The 16,307-nt window shown below is 34.7% G+C and overlaps 1 protein-coding gene across 1 annotated transcript in view; it reads right to left on the bottom strand.

The window, feature by feature from the left end:
• Positions 1–16,307, bottom strand: part of LOC100313547 (AF6-like protein) — a 63,943-nt gene that overhangs the window by 25,326 nt on the left and 22,310 nt on the right. The window contains exons 2-5 of the mRNA XM_085505216.1: positions 5,115–5,307; positions 4,500–4,609; positions 3,938–4,045; positions 2,366–2,558 (exon numbers count right to left, since the gene is read on the bottom strand). Of these exons, the coding sequence (XP_085361342.1) occupies positions 2,366–2,558; positions 3,938–4,045; positions 4,500–4,609; positions 5,115–5,307 (604 nt within the window). The remainder of the gene's footprint in view (positions 1–2,365; positions 2,559–3,937; positions 4,046–4,499; positions 4,610–5,114; positions 5,308–16,307) is intronic.

Consider the following 16,307-nt stretch of genomic DNA (forward strand, 5'->3'; position numbering starts at 1 on the left):
ATTTGAAGATGTGGTACAATTAATGATGGAGTTGGAAACAATCAGTATCTGAATTTTACTTACTAAGGCGAGTGATCACCCAACTTGCTTATTGACCACCCAAATCAACCCAAAAGAATAATTACAACTCTCCAAGAGCACACGATTTTTAAGTAATTTTAATTTTCATGTATTGCCACAGCATCAGCTCAGGGGTTGCATTAGTGTTCCATAATGTGGAGTCCCTGGGACCCACCCCTTATAAAATGTGTGGGTCCCTTAAAAATATGTGGGGTCCCTGCCGCTACCGCACTTTATTTTTCCAAAATAGTTTTTTGCATGAACTATTACACAATAAACATAAACAGGCATGAATCACATTTATATTGTACTTTATTTACATGTTCATTCCAGCCTTTACATGTCAGCAATCTGCATTATTTGCATGGTTTACTTCTATTTTTACTGTTATTAAAATGTAATGCTGCTTGTAAAAATTTTAAATCATTACTGGGTTTACCTTCAAGTTCTTCATAAGCCAAGATAAATGAGCTGGTGTCAGACTTAAATTTAGACTTAATACGATTCTGACAAGAAAAGGCATTGCCACATGGAACCTGCCGGGGAGGCGATCTTGCAAATAACGAATCGATCCATGGCTTCTAGAAAAGTGATTTTTTTTCTCCCAAAGTCACTTGTGTTATATAATTAAATAGTTCATTGTTTCGATTAATATTGCCCCCAGAAAACAATACACCCAAAATTTGTACATACTAGTACTAGTACCAGATTCTGCAGTTAATTCGCCTCTGGGCAGTTTAGGTTTAAAAAAAAAAAAAAAATGGGTCCAAGAAATCAGCAATTTTTCGGCAGATTTTATTTAATATTTGTTATTTAAATATTTTGCCGTCATTTTTCGGACATTTCAATCTTTCCTGATGCCTAAAATAGAGTTTAAGTTTTTATTCAATTTCAAGAGTACGTTTTTAGTGACTAGCGTGAGTGCGCAAACTTTGTTTCGGTTCGAGTTGTTGTCACTGTAAATGATGTTAAATTAGTCTTCAAACGCTCAGTTTATCTTTTGAAAACAACTATTTTTTGATTTGAAAAAAAAAAATCATGCCGTTTTCCCGTAAAAATCCAAGCCAAATGATCGTACTACAACATCGGCAAATCTCTTCCGCGTTGCGTTAAATAACATTAACATATTTAAATGAGCTATGGTAATTTGAACACGTTGGCGTTATCCAGCATTTTTATTGGTTAATTGGAGATTTGACCTATTAGGTCAACCATGCAAGACAAGGAACATGGCGGATACTCGACAGCATCGAGCGTTAATTTGCGACCGGAATTATTTGATTACGACGAAACGAAGTTGAATTTTATTTGCATTTCATTACAATTCAACAAATTTGTTTTTTTTTAAACGTTATTATAATCACTACTGAGTAATAATCAACAATTGTGAAACTCAGCATGACTGGATTGCGCAACCTTGATCATTTGTTGCTCGGCAGTTGTGATCGTTTTTACTTTGTTCAGAATATAATTTCGTAACCTATTAAATTAGGAAAATAAAGTTTATTTCACATACCAGGTTCGTTAAAGTAATTTTTTGGAGAAAAATTACCCTGGGTGACATTGTAAGTTTTAGGCGGTTAAATTAGCAGGTCTCAGTATTGACTGTCTCGCCGTACTTCAGACGGACTTCACACTTTCCATTGTGAAATGTAGATGCTAATAGGTGTTTTTGAAGACAATGGCACAGTATTGTACGTGAATTTAAAAGCTCTATGAACTTTGTATGCGGGACAATGGCATCGCAAACGCACACAATGCCTTAATAGACCTATCATAATATGACCGAGACGTGTGCTTACCGGATGCGTCCCAGGGACTCACCAGTTGAAAAATTCATGCATCCCACAGAAAAACTATGCTTCCCGGACGCGTAATTCCGCGTTAACGCAATCCCTGCAGCTGCTTTTGTTTGTTGGTCTGTTTGTTTGTGTATCATTTTTTAAGGGGCACAGACTCTACTAAGTTCTAGGTCCCACATCAGATTATTGTAAAACATGTCTTTTTAGCTAATCCACAATTTCGCTAAATTAAGATGTCGCTAATTAGGATAAAGTATATTCTCACAACAAGATTGTTGACACTTTAGCTAAATTAAGATTCAGTTAATTCATGCATTGAGTTAAATTTGCTAAAATGGCATGTAGCTATTTCAAAGTGTTTTACAGTATTTTAATTACAATTACAAGATTATTATTATATTTATTATTATTATTATGTATTTTACTATCTTACTATTTCATTAATATTATTTGAACGATAATTACAAGTTAATTTCACTCTGCTTACTGGAGGTAGTACTTACCCGAGTCTAATCCACCGTCTTTTCCACGAAACTCTTCCAACTTTTTCTCCAATTTCTGTTGACGTCTCCTCCTCATAACTGCTTCTGGATTTGATATACTCCGTGTAAAACTAGACTCCGGCAGTTCTGTGTAGAGTTTTTCCGACATACTGGCATTAGGGTCATTTGGTTGGTTTTCTGAATTGTCCCTTGCCTGAAAGTGAATAAACAAATGACAAAAGTGAATAGACCATTTTCCGTTCACTGCGAGAATCACGCGTTATGCGTGAAATCGAACGTAAAAACAGGACAAACAAAGGTCATAGCGTCGTAGTCGCGTCAAACATCGCGTGGGATTCGACAAACGCGAAAGTATTTCGGGGACATTTCCATGCTTAATAATGTGCTGTCCACATTTGATGATAGGCAATTTCGATTAAGTGAGGGTATTCGGAAGCAATATTCCTCTGTCGAAGATCGGACGGTCAATGTAAGCTGCGAAATAAAGAAATTCTAGTTCAAAATCAAATCGTTTGATTTTTGCGGCAGACGTTCGACGCGCGTCTTTCATGCATCTCGCGAGATCTCGCAATTGTTCGGAAAATCACCTATTAGGCAGTAAGACTGAAAGTAAACTGTCCACAGTGCGAACCAAAAAACAAGGGATATGTAGGAATGTTTTATTGTGTTATTTTCTTTGAAAAACAAAAACAAAAACAAGTGACTGTATATGAATGTTAGCAATTTTATGATAACCTGTTAGACTCCCGAGTTCAATATTTTGAGTATTTACAAACAATAATAGCATTCTCTTAGTAAATTGAGTTGATATGTAAATTAGATGAACAGAGGTGTGAATGACCTTCTGTTGGTATGGTAACGGTCCTACCAGTGCGGTGAATTTAAAGTGGCACACATATTGTGGTCGACAAAAATGAAAACGACTGGATGGTAATGATCAATTCTCTGAGTACAATCTCAAAAATATAGATACAGAAATCAAGAAAATGAATGTTAGTTTATTCACTTGCATTTCGTAGAAACATTGATTGATTTTGGCGAAGAACTGGATACAGTTTATTATTTTAACATGCATTCAGGACAGAGACAACACATGTAAAAACAACTTATCAGTATCGAATAAGATGATATTCTCTTAAATCTAATACCACCAATTTTGTGGTCCAGGCTGAATGTACTCTAGTTTATACTGTTGAATGAGCAGTCAGCTGATAGAAAAAAAACAATTCGTATCCACAAGAGGTTAACACGCTATTAACCATACTATCGTGTCCTGATCATCTAAGAGCACTATGATAGCGACATTGTGTTTCTTGTACTGTAAAATACTCTATTTTCGCTGAGGAAGTGATTCTGTGAAAATAAAATCCAGCGAATATACTTTTTTTACTATATTTTATATTCAATTAACCAAAAATCAGTGAAAATAAATTCCATACAAAAGACCCAAAAAAGTTAATTCCAGCTAAAATAAAGTATTTTACAGTATGAAAGAAAATGTACATTTCAGACACATAGCAAACAAACTGACAAGATCAAGGAAAAGCATGGTTTGAAAAACAATTTGCTTACCCGTTGCCGCGCTTCTTTTCGGTCTTTTTTCCGCTTCTCCTTTTTTTCTTTCTTTGTCAGTTTCTTCTTGAAATTTTGCATCAAATCTTCACTTTCAAAATACCCTGCCTACAAGAGAGAGAGAGAGAGAAACAAGATGCTATTAATGTACAGAACTTAATCAAGATTACAGGATTGTAGTTTTTGAACATCACCTGGTTACAAACATATACAATGAAACAATAAAATAGTTTTTTCTGATTGGAATTTATAAATTGGAATGATGAAAAAGTGAAAACAAAATCCAGTGAATATACCCTTTTTCCTCCATTTCATTTTCACTGAATCATTCCCTCAGTGAAAGTAGCGAAAATAAATTCCAATCGGGAAAAAACTATTTTACAGTTCAAAGCAAAACTATTTTACAGTTCTTCAGGAGAAGTGATCTACATAGGTTTCAAATCATTGATATAGGATGAAAAGATTATCAGTAATGAATCACAGAGCAGGGTAATCTCTTGAGAAACATAATTATGGGTAAATTTTAGACAATCACAGTCTGTGGTAAAAACTTGATTCTTACTGGTGTGACTTCATCTTCTCTTTTTAATAAAAATCTGCCTTCTCTGTCATCTTTATTCCAATTTAACTGTACAAATAATGGTCTCTCATCTGATGGCAGTTTCCGTTCCTCTGTTGTAAAACAAATTAAATGATATGTCAGCTCAGTAGTATACATGATGGCACAAAGTATACAATATTATTATACATCTGACACAGCAACGGCATAAGTTACAGCGTGCTGTAATTTTGCGGTATTGCACCCTACCATATTAGTAAATGAGAGTTCCAAATATAGAACGATTACGTGTTCTCTAATAATAAAAACAAACATGGCGGCCTCAAGGGTTTGACCAGATCCCACACAAATAATTCGGTGAAAATTTTCTAAACTTTTTTGGATTTCAGCATTCCCATGATGTATCATTTGGAGGAAAAGATATATGATAATAAGGTTATTACGAGGATACCGCTGCACGTCGGTCCATACTCCCGCTGTACCGTCTTCGTACATACTTTGCACTATCCTCGTTGTGCTTCAACAACAAACCCAGAAGGAGCAAAAACTGCTTTCAAAACAATTTTTTATATAACTTTTGAATACCAACAATTCCCAAATTATAGTAGTGTGACATACCTCCATTGGCATGTACTTCGTACATTGCAAATGTTGATGCTGTTAACATGCGCATATCGGGACGAAACTTCTCTACGAGTATGTCGATAACATCGCTTGTTGTAGCTGTACTGCTTACGCGGATACATTTTGTCGCTACTTTAGATCCGGTGTCTTGAAAGAAATAACGCATTACACCATGAAATTCAAGATCCTGAAAAGTCAAGAAGAAATACATTTAGATATCGACACAACTTACGGAAATAATAGGTGTACTGGTCTGTCTGATTGAGTGAAAAGTCAGTCGTTTTTGGACTCAAAGTTATTTTTTCAGTTGGAAACACAAGGGCAATAAAGACTTATTATTTGGTAGACTAACCTTTTATTTACAGGTTCACTTTTAAATTTCTGAACAGTGAATTATTACCGTAAAATCTGTATTATAAGCCACATCAATAATAAAAGGTCCCATTCATTCTTTTTGAACAAATGGGAACCAAAAATTTACCATGTGTAGATGCTCTAAAAAAAGCCACATTCCCTCTGTTGTATTGTATCATTTTTAATAGCTTCAGTACATGGTTTTATTATGACCTGAACAGCTAAATTAACCCCCAGTATATTTCAAATAAACAGCTAATATTTTTATTAATAGTAATACAAATGGCTAAACATGAATAAACCAAAGTCATACGGGTATTACAAACAACGTGTACTTGTATCTGAACTTAACACCTCTCTGTTTTCTTATGGTTTACACAGAGCCCAACCGTACTTCACTTTGCGTCATCATTCCACTTGCCTATGACCTAAATAGAATTATTACTTTATTATTTTAATTTTTATGTATTGCCACAGCGTCAGCTGTTTTTATTGTTTGTTGGTCTGTTCATTTGTTTGTTTATGTATTGTTTATTAGAAGGCACAGATTCGACTAGTTTGGAGAAACTATTTCTGTGTACCACACTAGATTTTTCTTATGAAACTTTTATTATTATTTTGTTTATTACTTTTTTACTTTGTTACGACATTTTGTATTTTACTATTAATGTGAATAAATCAAACTATAGAGGGCGCAGTAACAAGTCAATAATCATGGCTAACTTTATATCCTCGGGGGCGGACATTCGGGCATTTTCTACCGTCTGGCAACCCGCGGCGGTGAAAACAAAGGCCCAAAACTCGCAGAAAACGGTACTTTGGGGTGATTGTTGAGACTCCTCTGAACAGTGCAACAAGATTAGCCCTACGTGTGTAACATATATAAATTTGATTGTTATGGATTACTTCAAAGTTGAGTTTGTATTGTTTTCTCGAATTATCACCGGCTCGACCGGCGTTCCACAGCAGCGCGCACAGAGCCCATAGAAATGCGTGGTACAGTGGTGCGCGTCTTAGCAACGTGGAACGTCTGTGACGTAGCTTTGCCCCCGAGGATACAGGTAGTAAGAATTAATTTGTTTCTCAGATTTCTGGAAAAAAAGAAAAGAAAATAACATATCCCAATTTCAGAACTATTTTTCCCATGAGGTGTCCCGCTAAACAATAATGAATGCTGAATGTTGGCATGTTAATTTATAAATATTTGTTACATGCAATTTCTATAATGATAAATCACTATTACAGTCAGTATTCACTGTCAGACAGACATGACATGGTCATGATTTGCCATAAATTTTGACCACTAGCGGCGAGCTGTCAGGAATATTGATTGGACTGGACGAAATAAGCTGTTGTCACAATGCTTTTTATTTGAGAACGTTAAAATGTGTGTGTGAACAGAATACGCAGTTGTGTCTTAAAAGGGGTGGAGCAGATCCTAAACGTCGTCACGCCGGCTCTTGCACAACGCAATGAGCCGTGTGAACACAATACGACAGCCAAACGCCCTCTATCGATGACTTATTTATGCTTGTCATTACAAACAAGAAACAAGATTACTGATATCTGTATGGAGAGAATCGAATATTCAAAGAATGATGGACGGAACGTCTAGAGATGCTAGAGTATATGCTGTGATTGCAGAAAAAGCAGCTGAAAAGCAGTTGGACAGGACGTCATTACAATGTCAACGGAAGATCAAAACTTGACGTATAAAGTACAGAGAAGCAACTGAGCACAACAACAGAAGCGATAGAGATTCGAAAACTATGCCATTTTGGGATGAGCTACACAAAATATTAGGTGGAAGGACAGCATTCAATCCTCAAACACATTGTTTTTACTAAGTAAGAACGTGAGCAGATAATTCAGCAGATTAACTAATATTTGCACAACAAAAAAAACAGTGTCAACACCGGCGTTTTTTAGCCGTCCGAGAACGTAGCTATTGAGTTATAAATAATGTTTAAAGAAACTGGGATTAACCATTGAATACTCTGGGAGAGGCGACTGTGGGAAAAATTATATGCAAATTAATATTTTTCTTTCTTAGTTTTTAGCTAGATTTGTTGCTAGATTTGATGTACAGTTATTTTTTTTTTTTAATCTCACCCTCAATAAATTTCTAATGGTCGATTCATAAGTTGATCTGATGGGGGTCATTGGTTCTGCTCAAGGACACATGGGATTATTATTATTATTAACAACCTTGCCTCAGACAACTGATCTTTAGTTTTATTTGTTTTTAATTAGTATTTGTGACATGGCTCATATACCACAATTAATAGAACATATGGGTGGAGACTGACAGCTAATGTAATGAATGTGGAATATATGGATTTACAGAGAAGATATAAAATTACATCAGTTCAAAAGTTGATGAGAATTCAGCACAGCAGGGAACTACTAGTCTTACACATGTACAGTGTTACAAATAGTCCATAGATATCCACTATAAAGATTTGTTAGCCAGATTGCTGGATGAACTGGTCTGTAGCAACAAATGTCAAAACAAAATAAAGATGCACAACCCTAAAATCATTTATGAAATAACCAATCATATTTAACAATTATTTTTCCTTGCTGAGCCTACATTTGTATGTTTCTCTACCTATTTTTTTTGGCAAAATATTTAGTCAAAAACGGTTTTCACTTTTAATGTTAAAAATCATTAAAAAAAATTTTCATTCAGAACATACGTTTTGTGGATAAAAGTTATGACAAACTGTCTGTTATGAGAAAACAAACTAACAATAACCCAATTGATATCATGGAATTGTAGTGGGATGACTTCACTTAGTCCCATATAAGAATTATTCCCCATGAAAACTTGTATATAACGTTTTTAAAAGCTTCTAAATAGAATGAATGATTGTGTCAAAAATTTCAAAGTCAACTTCACTTGTTAATATTAGCAGGTTCATTGCTAGTTGACAGTACCGGTAATTACGAATCACAGAATTGTTTGGCCTGAGTTGTGTACATGAGAAAGCACTGTAACATAGCACATTGGAATAATAAAAGGAAATCTCCTTTTTTTAAAAAGCATCATGATTTCTAAATCATACAATTTATTCGTTTCCATGGTTCCCGGAATTCTGATGAGCTAGTGAACATTTATGCTGTAAAATCACCCCCACCCTATGCAAACAAAATCACCCCCCCACCCTATGCAAACAAAATCTTGCAAGAAACTTGTCTATTACATTCAGTGCATCTGTAAAGTTCAAGCCTTTAATTTGACACAAATTCCGAGTTAAAAATAAACAATCCTGAAATGACAGAGATAGAAATAAATCTCACCAAATTAGAAACCGTGCGGAAGTTGTTAATAGGAGCAGTCTCAAATGAACGTGTTTGGTGGAAATAAAAAGCCACTTTGTAAACCAATCTGATGCCTACAGCAGTATTATTAGATATCGTATCAAAAACAGTCATATTCCAGCAACTACTTACGAGAGAAGACGATGTGTACAAGATCTGCAATGTATTTATAGTCGATAAAAATAGCGTAACATTTTTATGAGTAATGACTGAAATTGCATAGAAATAAACTATATGTACCGGGGTATGATGGATTGGGCTCAAAAAAATTGAATACTGATTACCAGCGGTGTTACTTTAATTTCCAAACCTCTTTTACCAGCTGTTACAAGAACACTATTACGAATTCTGAATACTGTGGAATACTTTATTTCCGCTGGAATTAATTTTCGCTGAAAAGGCTTTTTGGGCGTTGTGTATGGAATTTATTTTCACTGATTTTTGATGAGTTTAATGTGAAATATAGGAAAAAAAAATATATTCGCTGAATTTTATTTTCACGGAATCATCCAATAAATTCCAAGCGAAAATAAAGTATTCTACAGTAACTGTCAAAATAACAGACAATGATTAAAATCAACTACAAATAAAAGAGCACAGAAATAAAACAAATACCCAGCACATGTATTGCATAAATTTATGCTAATCACATGAAACTAAATATTTCATGTAAAGAAAATTAATATTTATACAACAGTGGTATTCCATGCATGTCCACAGGAAATACAGACAGTGATAGTTACCATGGCAACACCATCGTTGAGGAAAAAATGGAATAATGAAAACAGTTGTCAAAATTAAAATCATTGTCATGAATTGTTAATTTGTCAATTCTAATTATTTTTATTCAGCCATAACTCCTATATCGTAGTGACATCGAATAAGGCTAAATAGAATTGAAGTTTAGGCTCTTATTTCAAAGCCACAAAACTGTAAAAAAGATCAAGAAACTCTCCATTATGACTTTGATATTGTTTCAGAGGTTGTACTATTTTTGATTATTTTTTGGAGAAATAGTCGTCCCTCGATAAAAACTATGAAATCATAAAAAAATGGAAAAAATGATCAACAATTTCAATCAATTCTCTCACAATAAATTTGTATTATTGCGTGACAAGATGTTTTTCAAAAACCGTCAACTGTATCAGGTTTCCTGTACATCAACTCATGTGTGCATGGATTTACTTCAAAAGATAAAAACAGAGAAACAGATGTTTAACGTTCAACAGAGAACAAATCAAATATGAGTGTCTGTAATATACAATGCTTCATAGCCTACATATCATTAGTACTATAGCCAGGCCAAAATCAGTGTATATATATGCACAATATTGATGCAATTTATTATTATGACATGGACATTGGGACTGCCAAACAATAACATATGAAATATTAAAATTTAAATAATTCTACTAATTGTAATTAATGATTAATAAATAAAATACTTTTATTATTTATTTAAAAAAATTTCAGTCGAATATTATTGTTTTTTGTGCATGAGCAGGCTGGTAGAATTGGTGACAAAAACTCAAAATTGATATGCAGATTACATGTACCGGTAGTTGTCTTTTACCTTTGTAAAAAACGTGGACAAAATCAGTTAATAGATTACCATATTAATTCTTCCCATTGGAGATTTGAGTATTTAATAAGGGTATGAAAGGTACTAATCCAGATCAAACAAGATTTACCCATCTGATCTCAACTGGCTATACATGATAAATATCAACCATTGACACCATTGCGAGGAAATATCAACCATTGACACCATTGCGAGGAAATATCAACCATTGACACCATTGCCAGGAAATATCAACCATTGACACCATTGCCAGGAAATATCAACCATTGACACCATTGCCAGGAAATATCAACCATTGACACCATTGCAAGGAAATATCAACCATTGACACCATTGCCAGGAAATATCAACCATTGACACCATTGCCAGGAAATATCAACCATTGACACCATTGCAAGGAAATATCAACCATTGACACCATTGCAAGGAAATATCAACCATTGACACCATTGCCAGGAAATATCAACCATTGACACCATTGCCAGGAAATATCAACCATTGACACCATTGCCAGGAAATATCAACCATTGACACCATTGCCAGGAAATATCAACCATTGACACAATTGCAAGGAAATATCAACCATTGACACCATTGCAAGGAAATATCAACCATTGACACCATTGCCAGGAAATATCAACCATTGACACCATTGCAAGGAAATATCAACCATTGACACCATTGCCAGGAAATGTCAACCATTGACGCCATTGCAAGGAAATATCAACCATTGACACTATTGCAAGGAAATATCAACCATTGACACCATTGCAAGGAAATATCAACCATTGACACCATTGCGAGGAAATATAAACCATTGACACCATTGCAAGGAAATATCAACCATTGACACCATTGCGAGGAAATATCAACCATTGACACCATTGCAAGGAAAAATCAACCATTGACACCATTGCAAGGAAATATCAACCATTGACACCATTGCAAGGAAATATCAACCATTGACACCATTGCAAGGAAATATCAACCATTGACACCATTGCAAGGAAATATCAACCATTGACACCATTGCAAGGAAATATCAACCATTGACACCATTGCAAGGAAATATCAACCATTACGTACAGTGGTGACTGTATATGCATGTATACCTGATGCAGTGTTCTCCACAAGGGGTTTTAGGTGGGCGGCCCGCCCATCAAGTTGTACGGCCGCCTAGTAACTCTCAACACCCGCCCACCAACGTACATCCAGCTGAAATTATTTGTAAAAAGCTTGCATTGTTCTTCCCAAGCCTAAACAAAAGAGTAGTTGCCCAACCCTTTATTTTGCTATTGTTTCACGAGTCCAAACATAAACAATGACCACTGGAAGTCTGCAAGCATTTATCGAGTGTATTCATGGCAATGTGTCAATCGTCTGAATTCATTGTCGCCCGACAATGTTGCCACTTATTGCTCACGATACGCAACTACAGTGGTTTCAATTTACAGCTGTATTTTTACTAATCGTCTTCCGATCACGGAAGAAAGAAGTAAATACGAACGAAATGTATATGCACAGAAAATAAACAAATATATTAGCAGATTGCATGTAAACTCGAACAAAAATTAAAATACAGCCGTAAATTGAAACCACTGCGAACGTATAAATCACCGATTTCAAACTTTTTGAATTTCGTAAACATTAAGGTAGAGATGCACTTTATTTGCGAATTTCAATCAAAAATAGTTTTTTTCGTTTTTTATATATATTTTTATCTAAAGAACATTCTGTGAAAATTTGACCAATGAATTCTTATTGGAACACCGTTAAAATTGCTGTTTATTTTCTGGTTAAAAATAAAAAAACACTCACACGTGGCAATGTTTACGTCCAATTGCCTAATTTGCATGAGTAACCAAATAACAAGACCTTGATTGACAATATGCAAATCGAGATTGTACGGGTCATAGTTCATTCAATTCACGCGCATGTGCAATTATTCTCAAATCAGTTCTCGCTCGCTAGCAAACCAAACATTATATTTCCTCAGCGTTTTTTCTTAATTTTTATCATTACATTATGCGTGGTGTGAAAAGAAAGAGAGGTAGAAAGAAGATTCAGATGATTTCTATGTCGGAAGATGCAAAAGCTACATTGAAGGCATCAGCCCACCGAACGAAAAACAAATCGATGTGAGCGTCCAAACACGACTTTCCCTGAAGGCATGAATCCGAGTTTCTGATTGACTGAGAGATTTTATTTTTAAATAATTGTTCTCAAAAAATAAACTGAGCATGTGAAGAATAATTTAACATTGTTTACAGTGATAACTGCTCATAGTCGAAACGAAGCTTACCCATTCACGCTTGTCACGATAAACATCATACTCTTGAATAGGCGTCAATGACTACGGTAAAACTTAGACTATATTTTAGGAATTAGGAATGATTGAAATGACGCCAAAATACACCTTAAAAGTCCCATTTTATTTTATTTTCTAAATCCCATCCCGAATTTACGGCAGAATCTGGTCCCTCAAATAAGGGACACGTGAGCTTTGATTCTAACCGGATATATTGCACTGGGTCGGGGAGATACAAACTTTTGTGTATCTTTTGTCCAATGGGTACCTGTACTTCGATCATTCGCAAGTTTTGCTCGGTGGTGCGAGACAGCTTTGTTTGCAACCGGACGAACTCCGTTTAATTCAATAAAGCAAACAACTGACAATGCTAAAATAAATTGCAACGGTACGCTAAAATTAATTGAAAACAACCAAATAATTTCAATGAAAAATAAATCACAGAGAGAGGTAACTTGATACATTACGGTAACAACTCTTTTGACGCGCTGACCGCTTCTCCGCGTCTGATGTTTTGCTTTCCTTGTCATAATACTTACTGATTGATGATTTTGTTTTGATTTTTGAGTTTTTTAGCCTGCAACACGGCCACGACCTTTGCTTTTTCCGTGAAAAATGGGGAAGTTTACGTAAATTTGACGGACACTCCATTTTTTTAAACTACCGAAGCACACTGTTTAGCACTCCTATTTTTTTCATTTGCCGATTTCTATTCAGAAAAATTCGACCGCTCGAAAATGCACCCTAATTTTGCACTCTTAAAACATGTCAGATTTCCAACACAAATTATTTAAAACCGGTCGAAATTTTAAAACTTTTACGTTAAGGAGCTGGAGCTCTCTTCTTGCAGGCGACCGTCGCCGGTAGTACAACAGCATGTTTTGTACGTACATCCATGCGCTGATTGTCTGCGACTGTCTTAGAAAATCCCTGAATAAGGCGTTGCCAAAATCGGAAAAAATAAAAAAATGACTCCTTAAAAAACGAACATAATTCAAATATTTCTTTTAACAAATATGTGGCAGTGGGAAAAATGGGATTGGAAACAATGAACAAAACTTCTGTGCCTCGCGTTTCGATTCTAGGATTACGCGATTATTCATTATTGTGCGTTCGCTTCCTGGAGTTGGTTATCAATACTACATACAAATCATCAAGGATAAATAATTTAATATCCCACTTTGTAATCTTCACGGTAAACCATAGGCTCTGAAATACTCGTAGATTTTTTATTGAAAATACATCGAAGAGAAGCCATGATGTTTTGATCGTGATAAAAGGTCACCTTCCTAGGACCGCCCCCTGTTTAATAATTCATGAGATGACGTCATATTTACTGGGCATTGCCACGTGTTTTTACCGACCCCATCAAAACACTGGTTTGAATGACGTGTTTCTGATTTATATATTCAAGAGCAGTTGTTCTGGTCCAACGATTTTACATAAAATGTCTATGTCTATACGTCAACTTTCAATTTCAATAGTCTAGAAAGTATAACAAAGTATGACAAAGCAGTAAATCCCGGTTTAACGCGCAAATATGCAAATTAGCCTTTTTCTCGTCTTCTATTTTTGGTGAATTCTTGGGTTTTAAATTAAAATAGCTGATAGACGCTTTGGCCATTTGCCTCGAAATTTTCACACATTATTGACAAGGTGTTCCCCCTTCAAAATGCGTCCGGACAGTTTATTACGGCGAGTGGAACAAAAATAACAAGTCCGCAATTAACATGGATATATAAATTATGCAAAAATAGAAAAGAGTGAACTTTGAGGTCATGCTGTGCGACTTTGAAAGTCGTTAGAGAGATGAGTGGACGCATTTGAATTAGTAGTATACCAAGGTATCCAGGGATGTAATTTTACCCACAAATGGACTTGAAGTTTTTAAGCTAATTTTTTTTAAACCACTTTTGTCCAAAAAAGCATATTTTTGACCCAAAATCAAAAACGCATTCTGGATATTTAAAATGAAGACAAGTTTTACAAAGTTTGTATAATAAGCTTTCAGAAAATATATAACATGTTGGATATATAATACCATCTTCATTGTCTAATTACTCAATTAAAAAGCAAGCCAAATAAACTGCATCTCTACCTTAATAGTGACCAATCTGTTTGTATTTTTAAAAATTGTAACATGTTTCAATTAAATTAAAAAGAGAATAGTAAATAACTTAGTGTGTATTGCAGTTCATGACATAAATGCTAGAATGCTGTATGTAAATGATATGCAAATTAATATGCAAATTTATGCTAATTAGGCCGCCCACCAGCTATGTTAGATTGTGGAGAACACTGTGATGTCATATCCTGGTGATAATCTTTTGTCAATTCAACATTGTAATTGTAGAAAACAGTGAATGAACTATGAGGTGAATGACCATTTGAGGTTGGTACAGTAGTAGCGGTGGTGGTGAGGTGTTACAGTAGAAACTCAAAATCATACACACTGAGTTAATTTTAAAAATTCAGTCTAACCTATTTTTTTATTACTTCATGATGAGTTTACAGCACAAGTTGTGTGTACTAATACTACATTTTTGTATGCATTACAGATTAGAAAGACAGAGCAAAAAACATCTTGCTTGCATGTTCAATACAGTAATTTGAAAAACTGAAAAATATTTAACATGTGCTCATTTGTACAAGGTATTGATTCATGTATTTTTCTGTATTTGGTGAACAGTGATTTTGTAAAGATTTTCTCTGACTGATTACAATTGTGGAGAAAATATATGAAGGGTAATCAAGGCATTCTGATTGGGCATCTACACTCGTCATTGGCGACAAATTTTGAAAATTAATTCTCTAAGAAACAATATTTTACTGTAGCTCAAAAAATAACCCTCAAAGGCGGAGGGCTTCCAATTGTTGCGGACACTCTAGATTTATTTTAATTTTATTCAAACTGAAATCCTCAGGCTCAGGAAGTTTGCTGTGATGCTTTCTAGAAAAACACACACAGGTCCCACATACAGGACATTCACCTGTGTTTACATTGTCTGTGTAATATGACTCATAATCAACATCTGATGTTTGCAGAGTATGTACATTATTTTTACTTGTAATATGGTAAAACCATTATGTAATTTTCACCAGTGTAACAAATACCATAGTGGTCTGTTATTATGTAATACCATATTGCAAGTCAATCATGGCGAATTATTGATGAGAAAAAATGCATAATTAGGAATTCATGAAATTTCCAGAAAATGCTGGAGACATTGCTGCAGTGCTGAGAGCGTCTTCAGGTCAATGACCTTTACCATATATCCTTTAGGGTATGATTCTACAAAGAAGTTATGCGATCAGAAAAACTTCACTGAAATTTGTTCATATTAAATATGCAGTCCCTAATATTAAATTATTTATATAAAAGTGGATTTAGTTTGATTTTATAGGTTGTACCATGATAAAGGAAATGTGCAACATAATTAATCGTCACATTTACTGGTATTCAAACAGTAAAATTAAAATCAGGGAACTTCTCAAAATTAAAAACAGGGAACTTCTCAAAATTAAAAACAGGGAACTTCTCAAAATTATTAATTATCTGTGGATTACAACTAGTTAGCGGCCCAGGAAATAAAAATAATGATCACTGTTTAATCCTGCA

Source organism: Saccoglossus kowalevskii, chromosome 11 (assembly GCF_978046115.1).
Source record: "Saccoglossus kowalevskii chromosome 11, keSacKowa6.1, whole genome shotgun sequence".
Classification (NCBI taxonomy): Eukaryota; Metazoa; Hemichordata; class Enteropneusta; family Harrimaniidae; genus Saccoglossus; species Saccoglossus kowalevskii.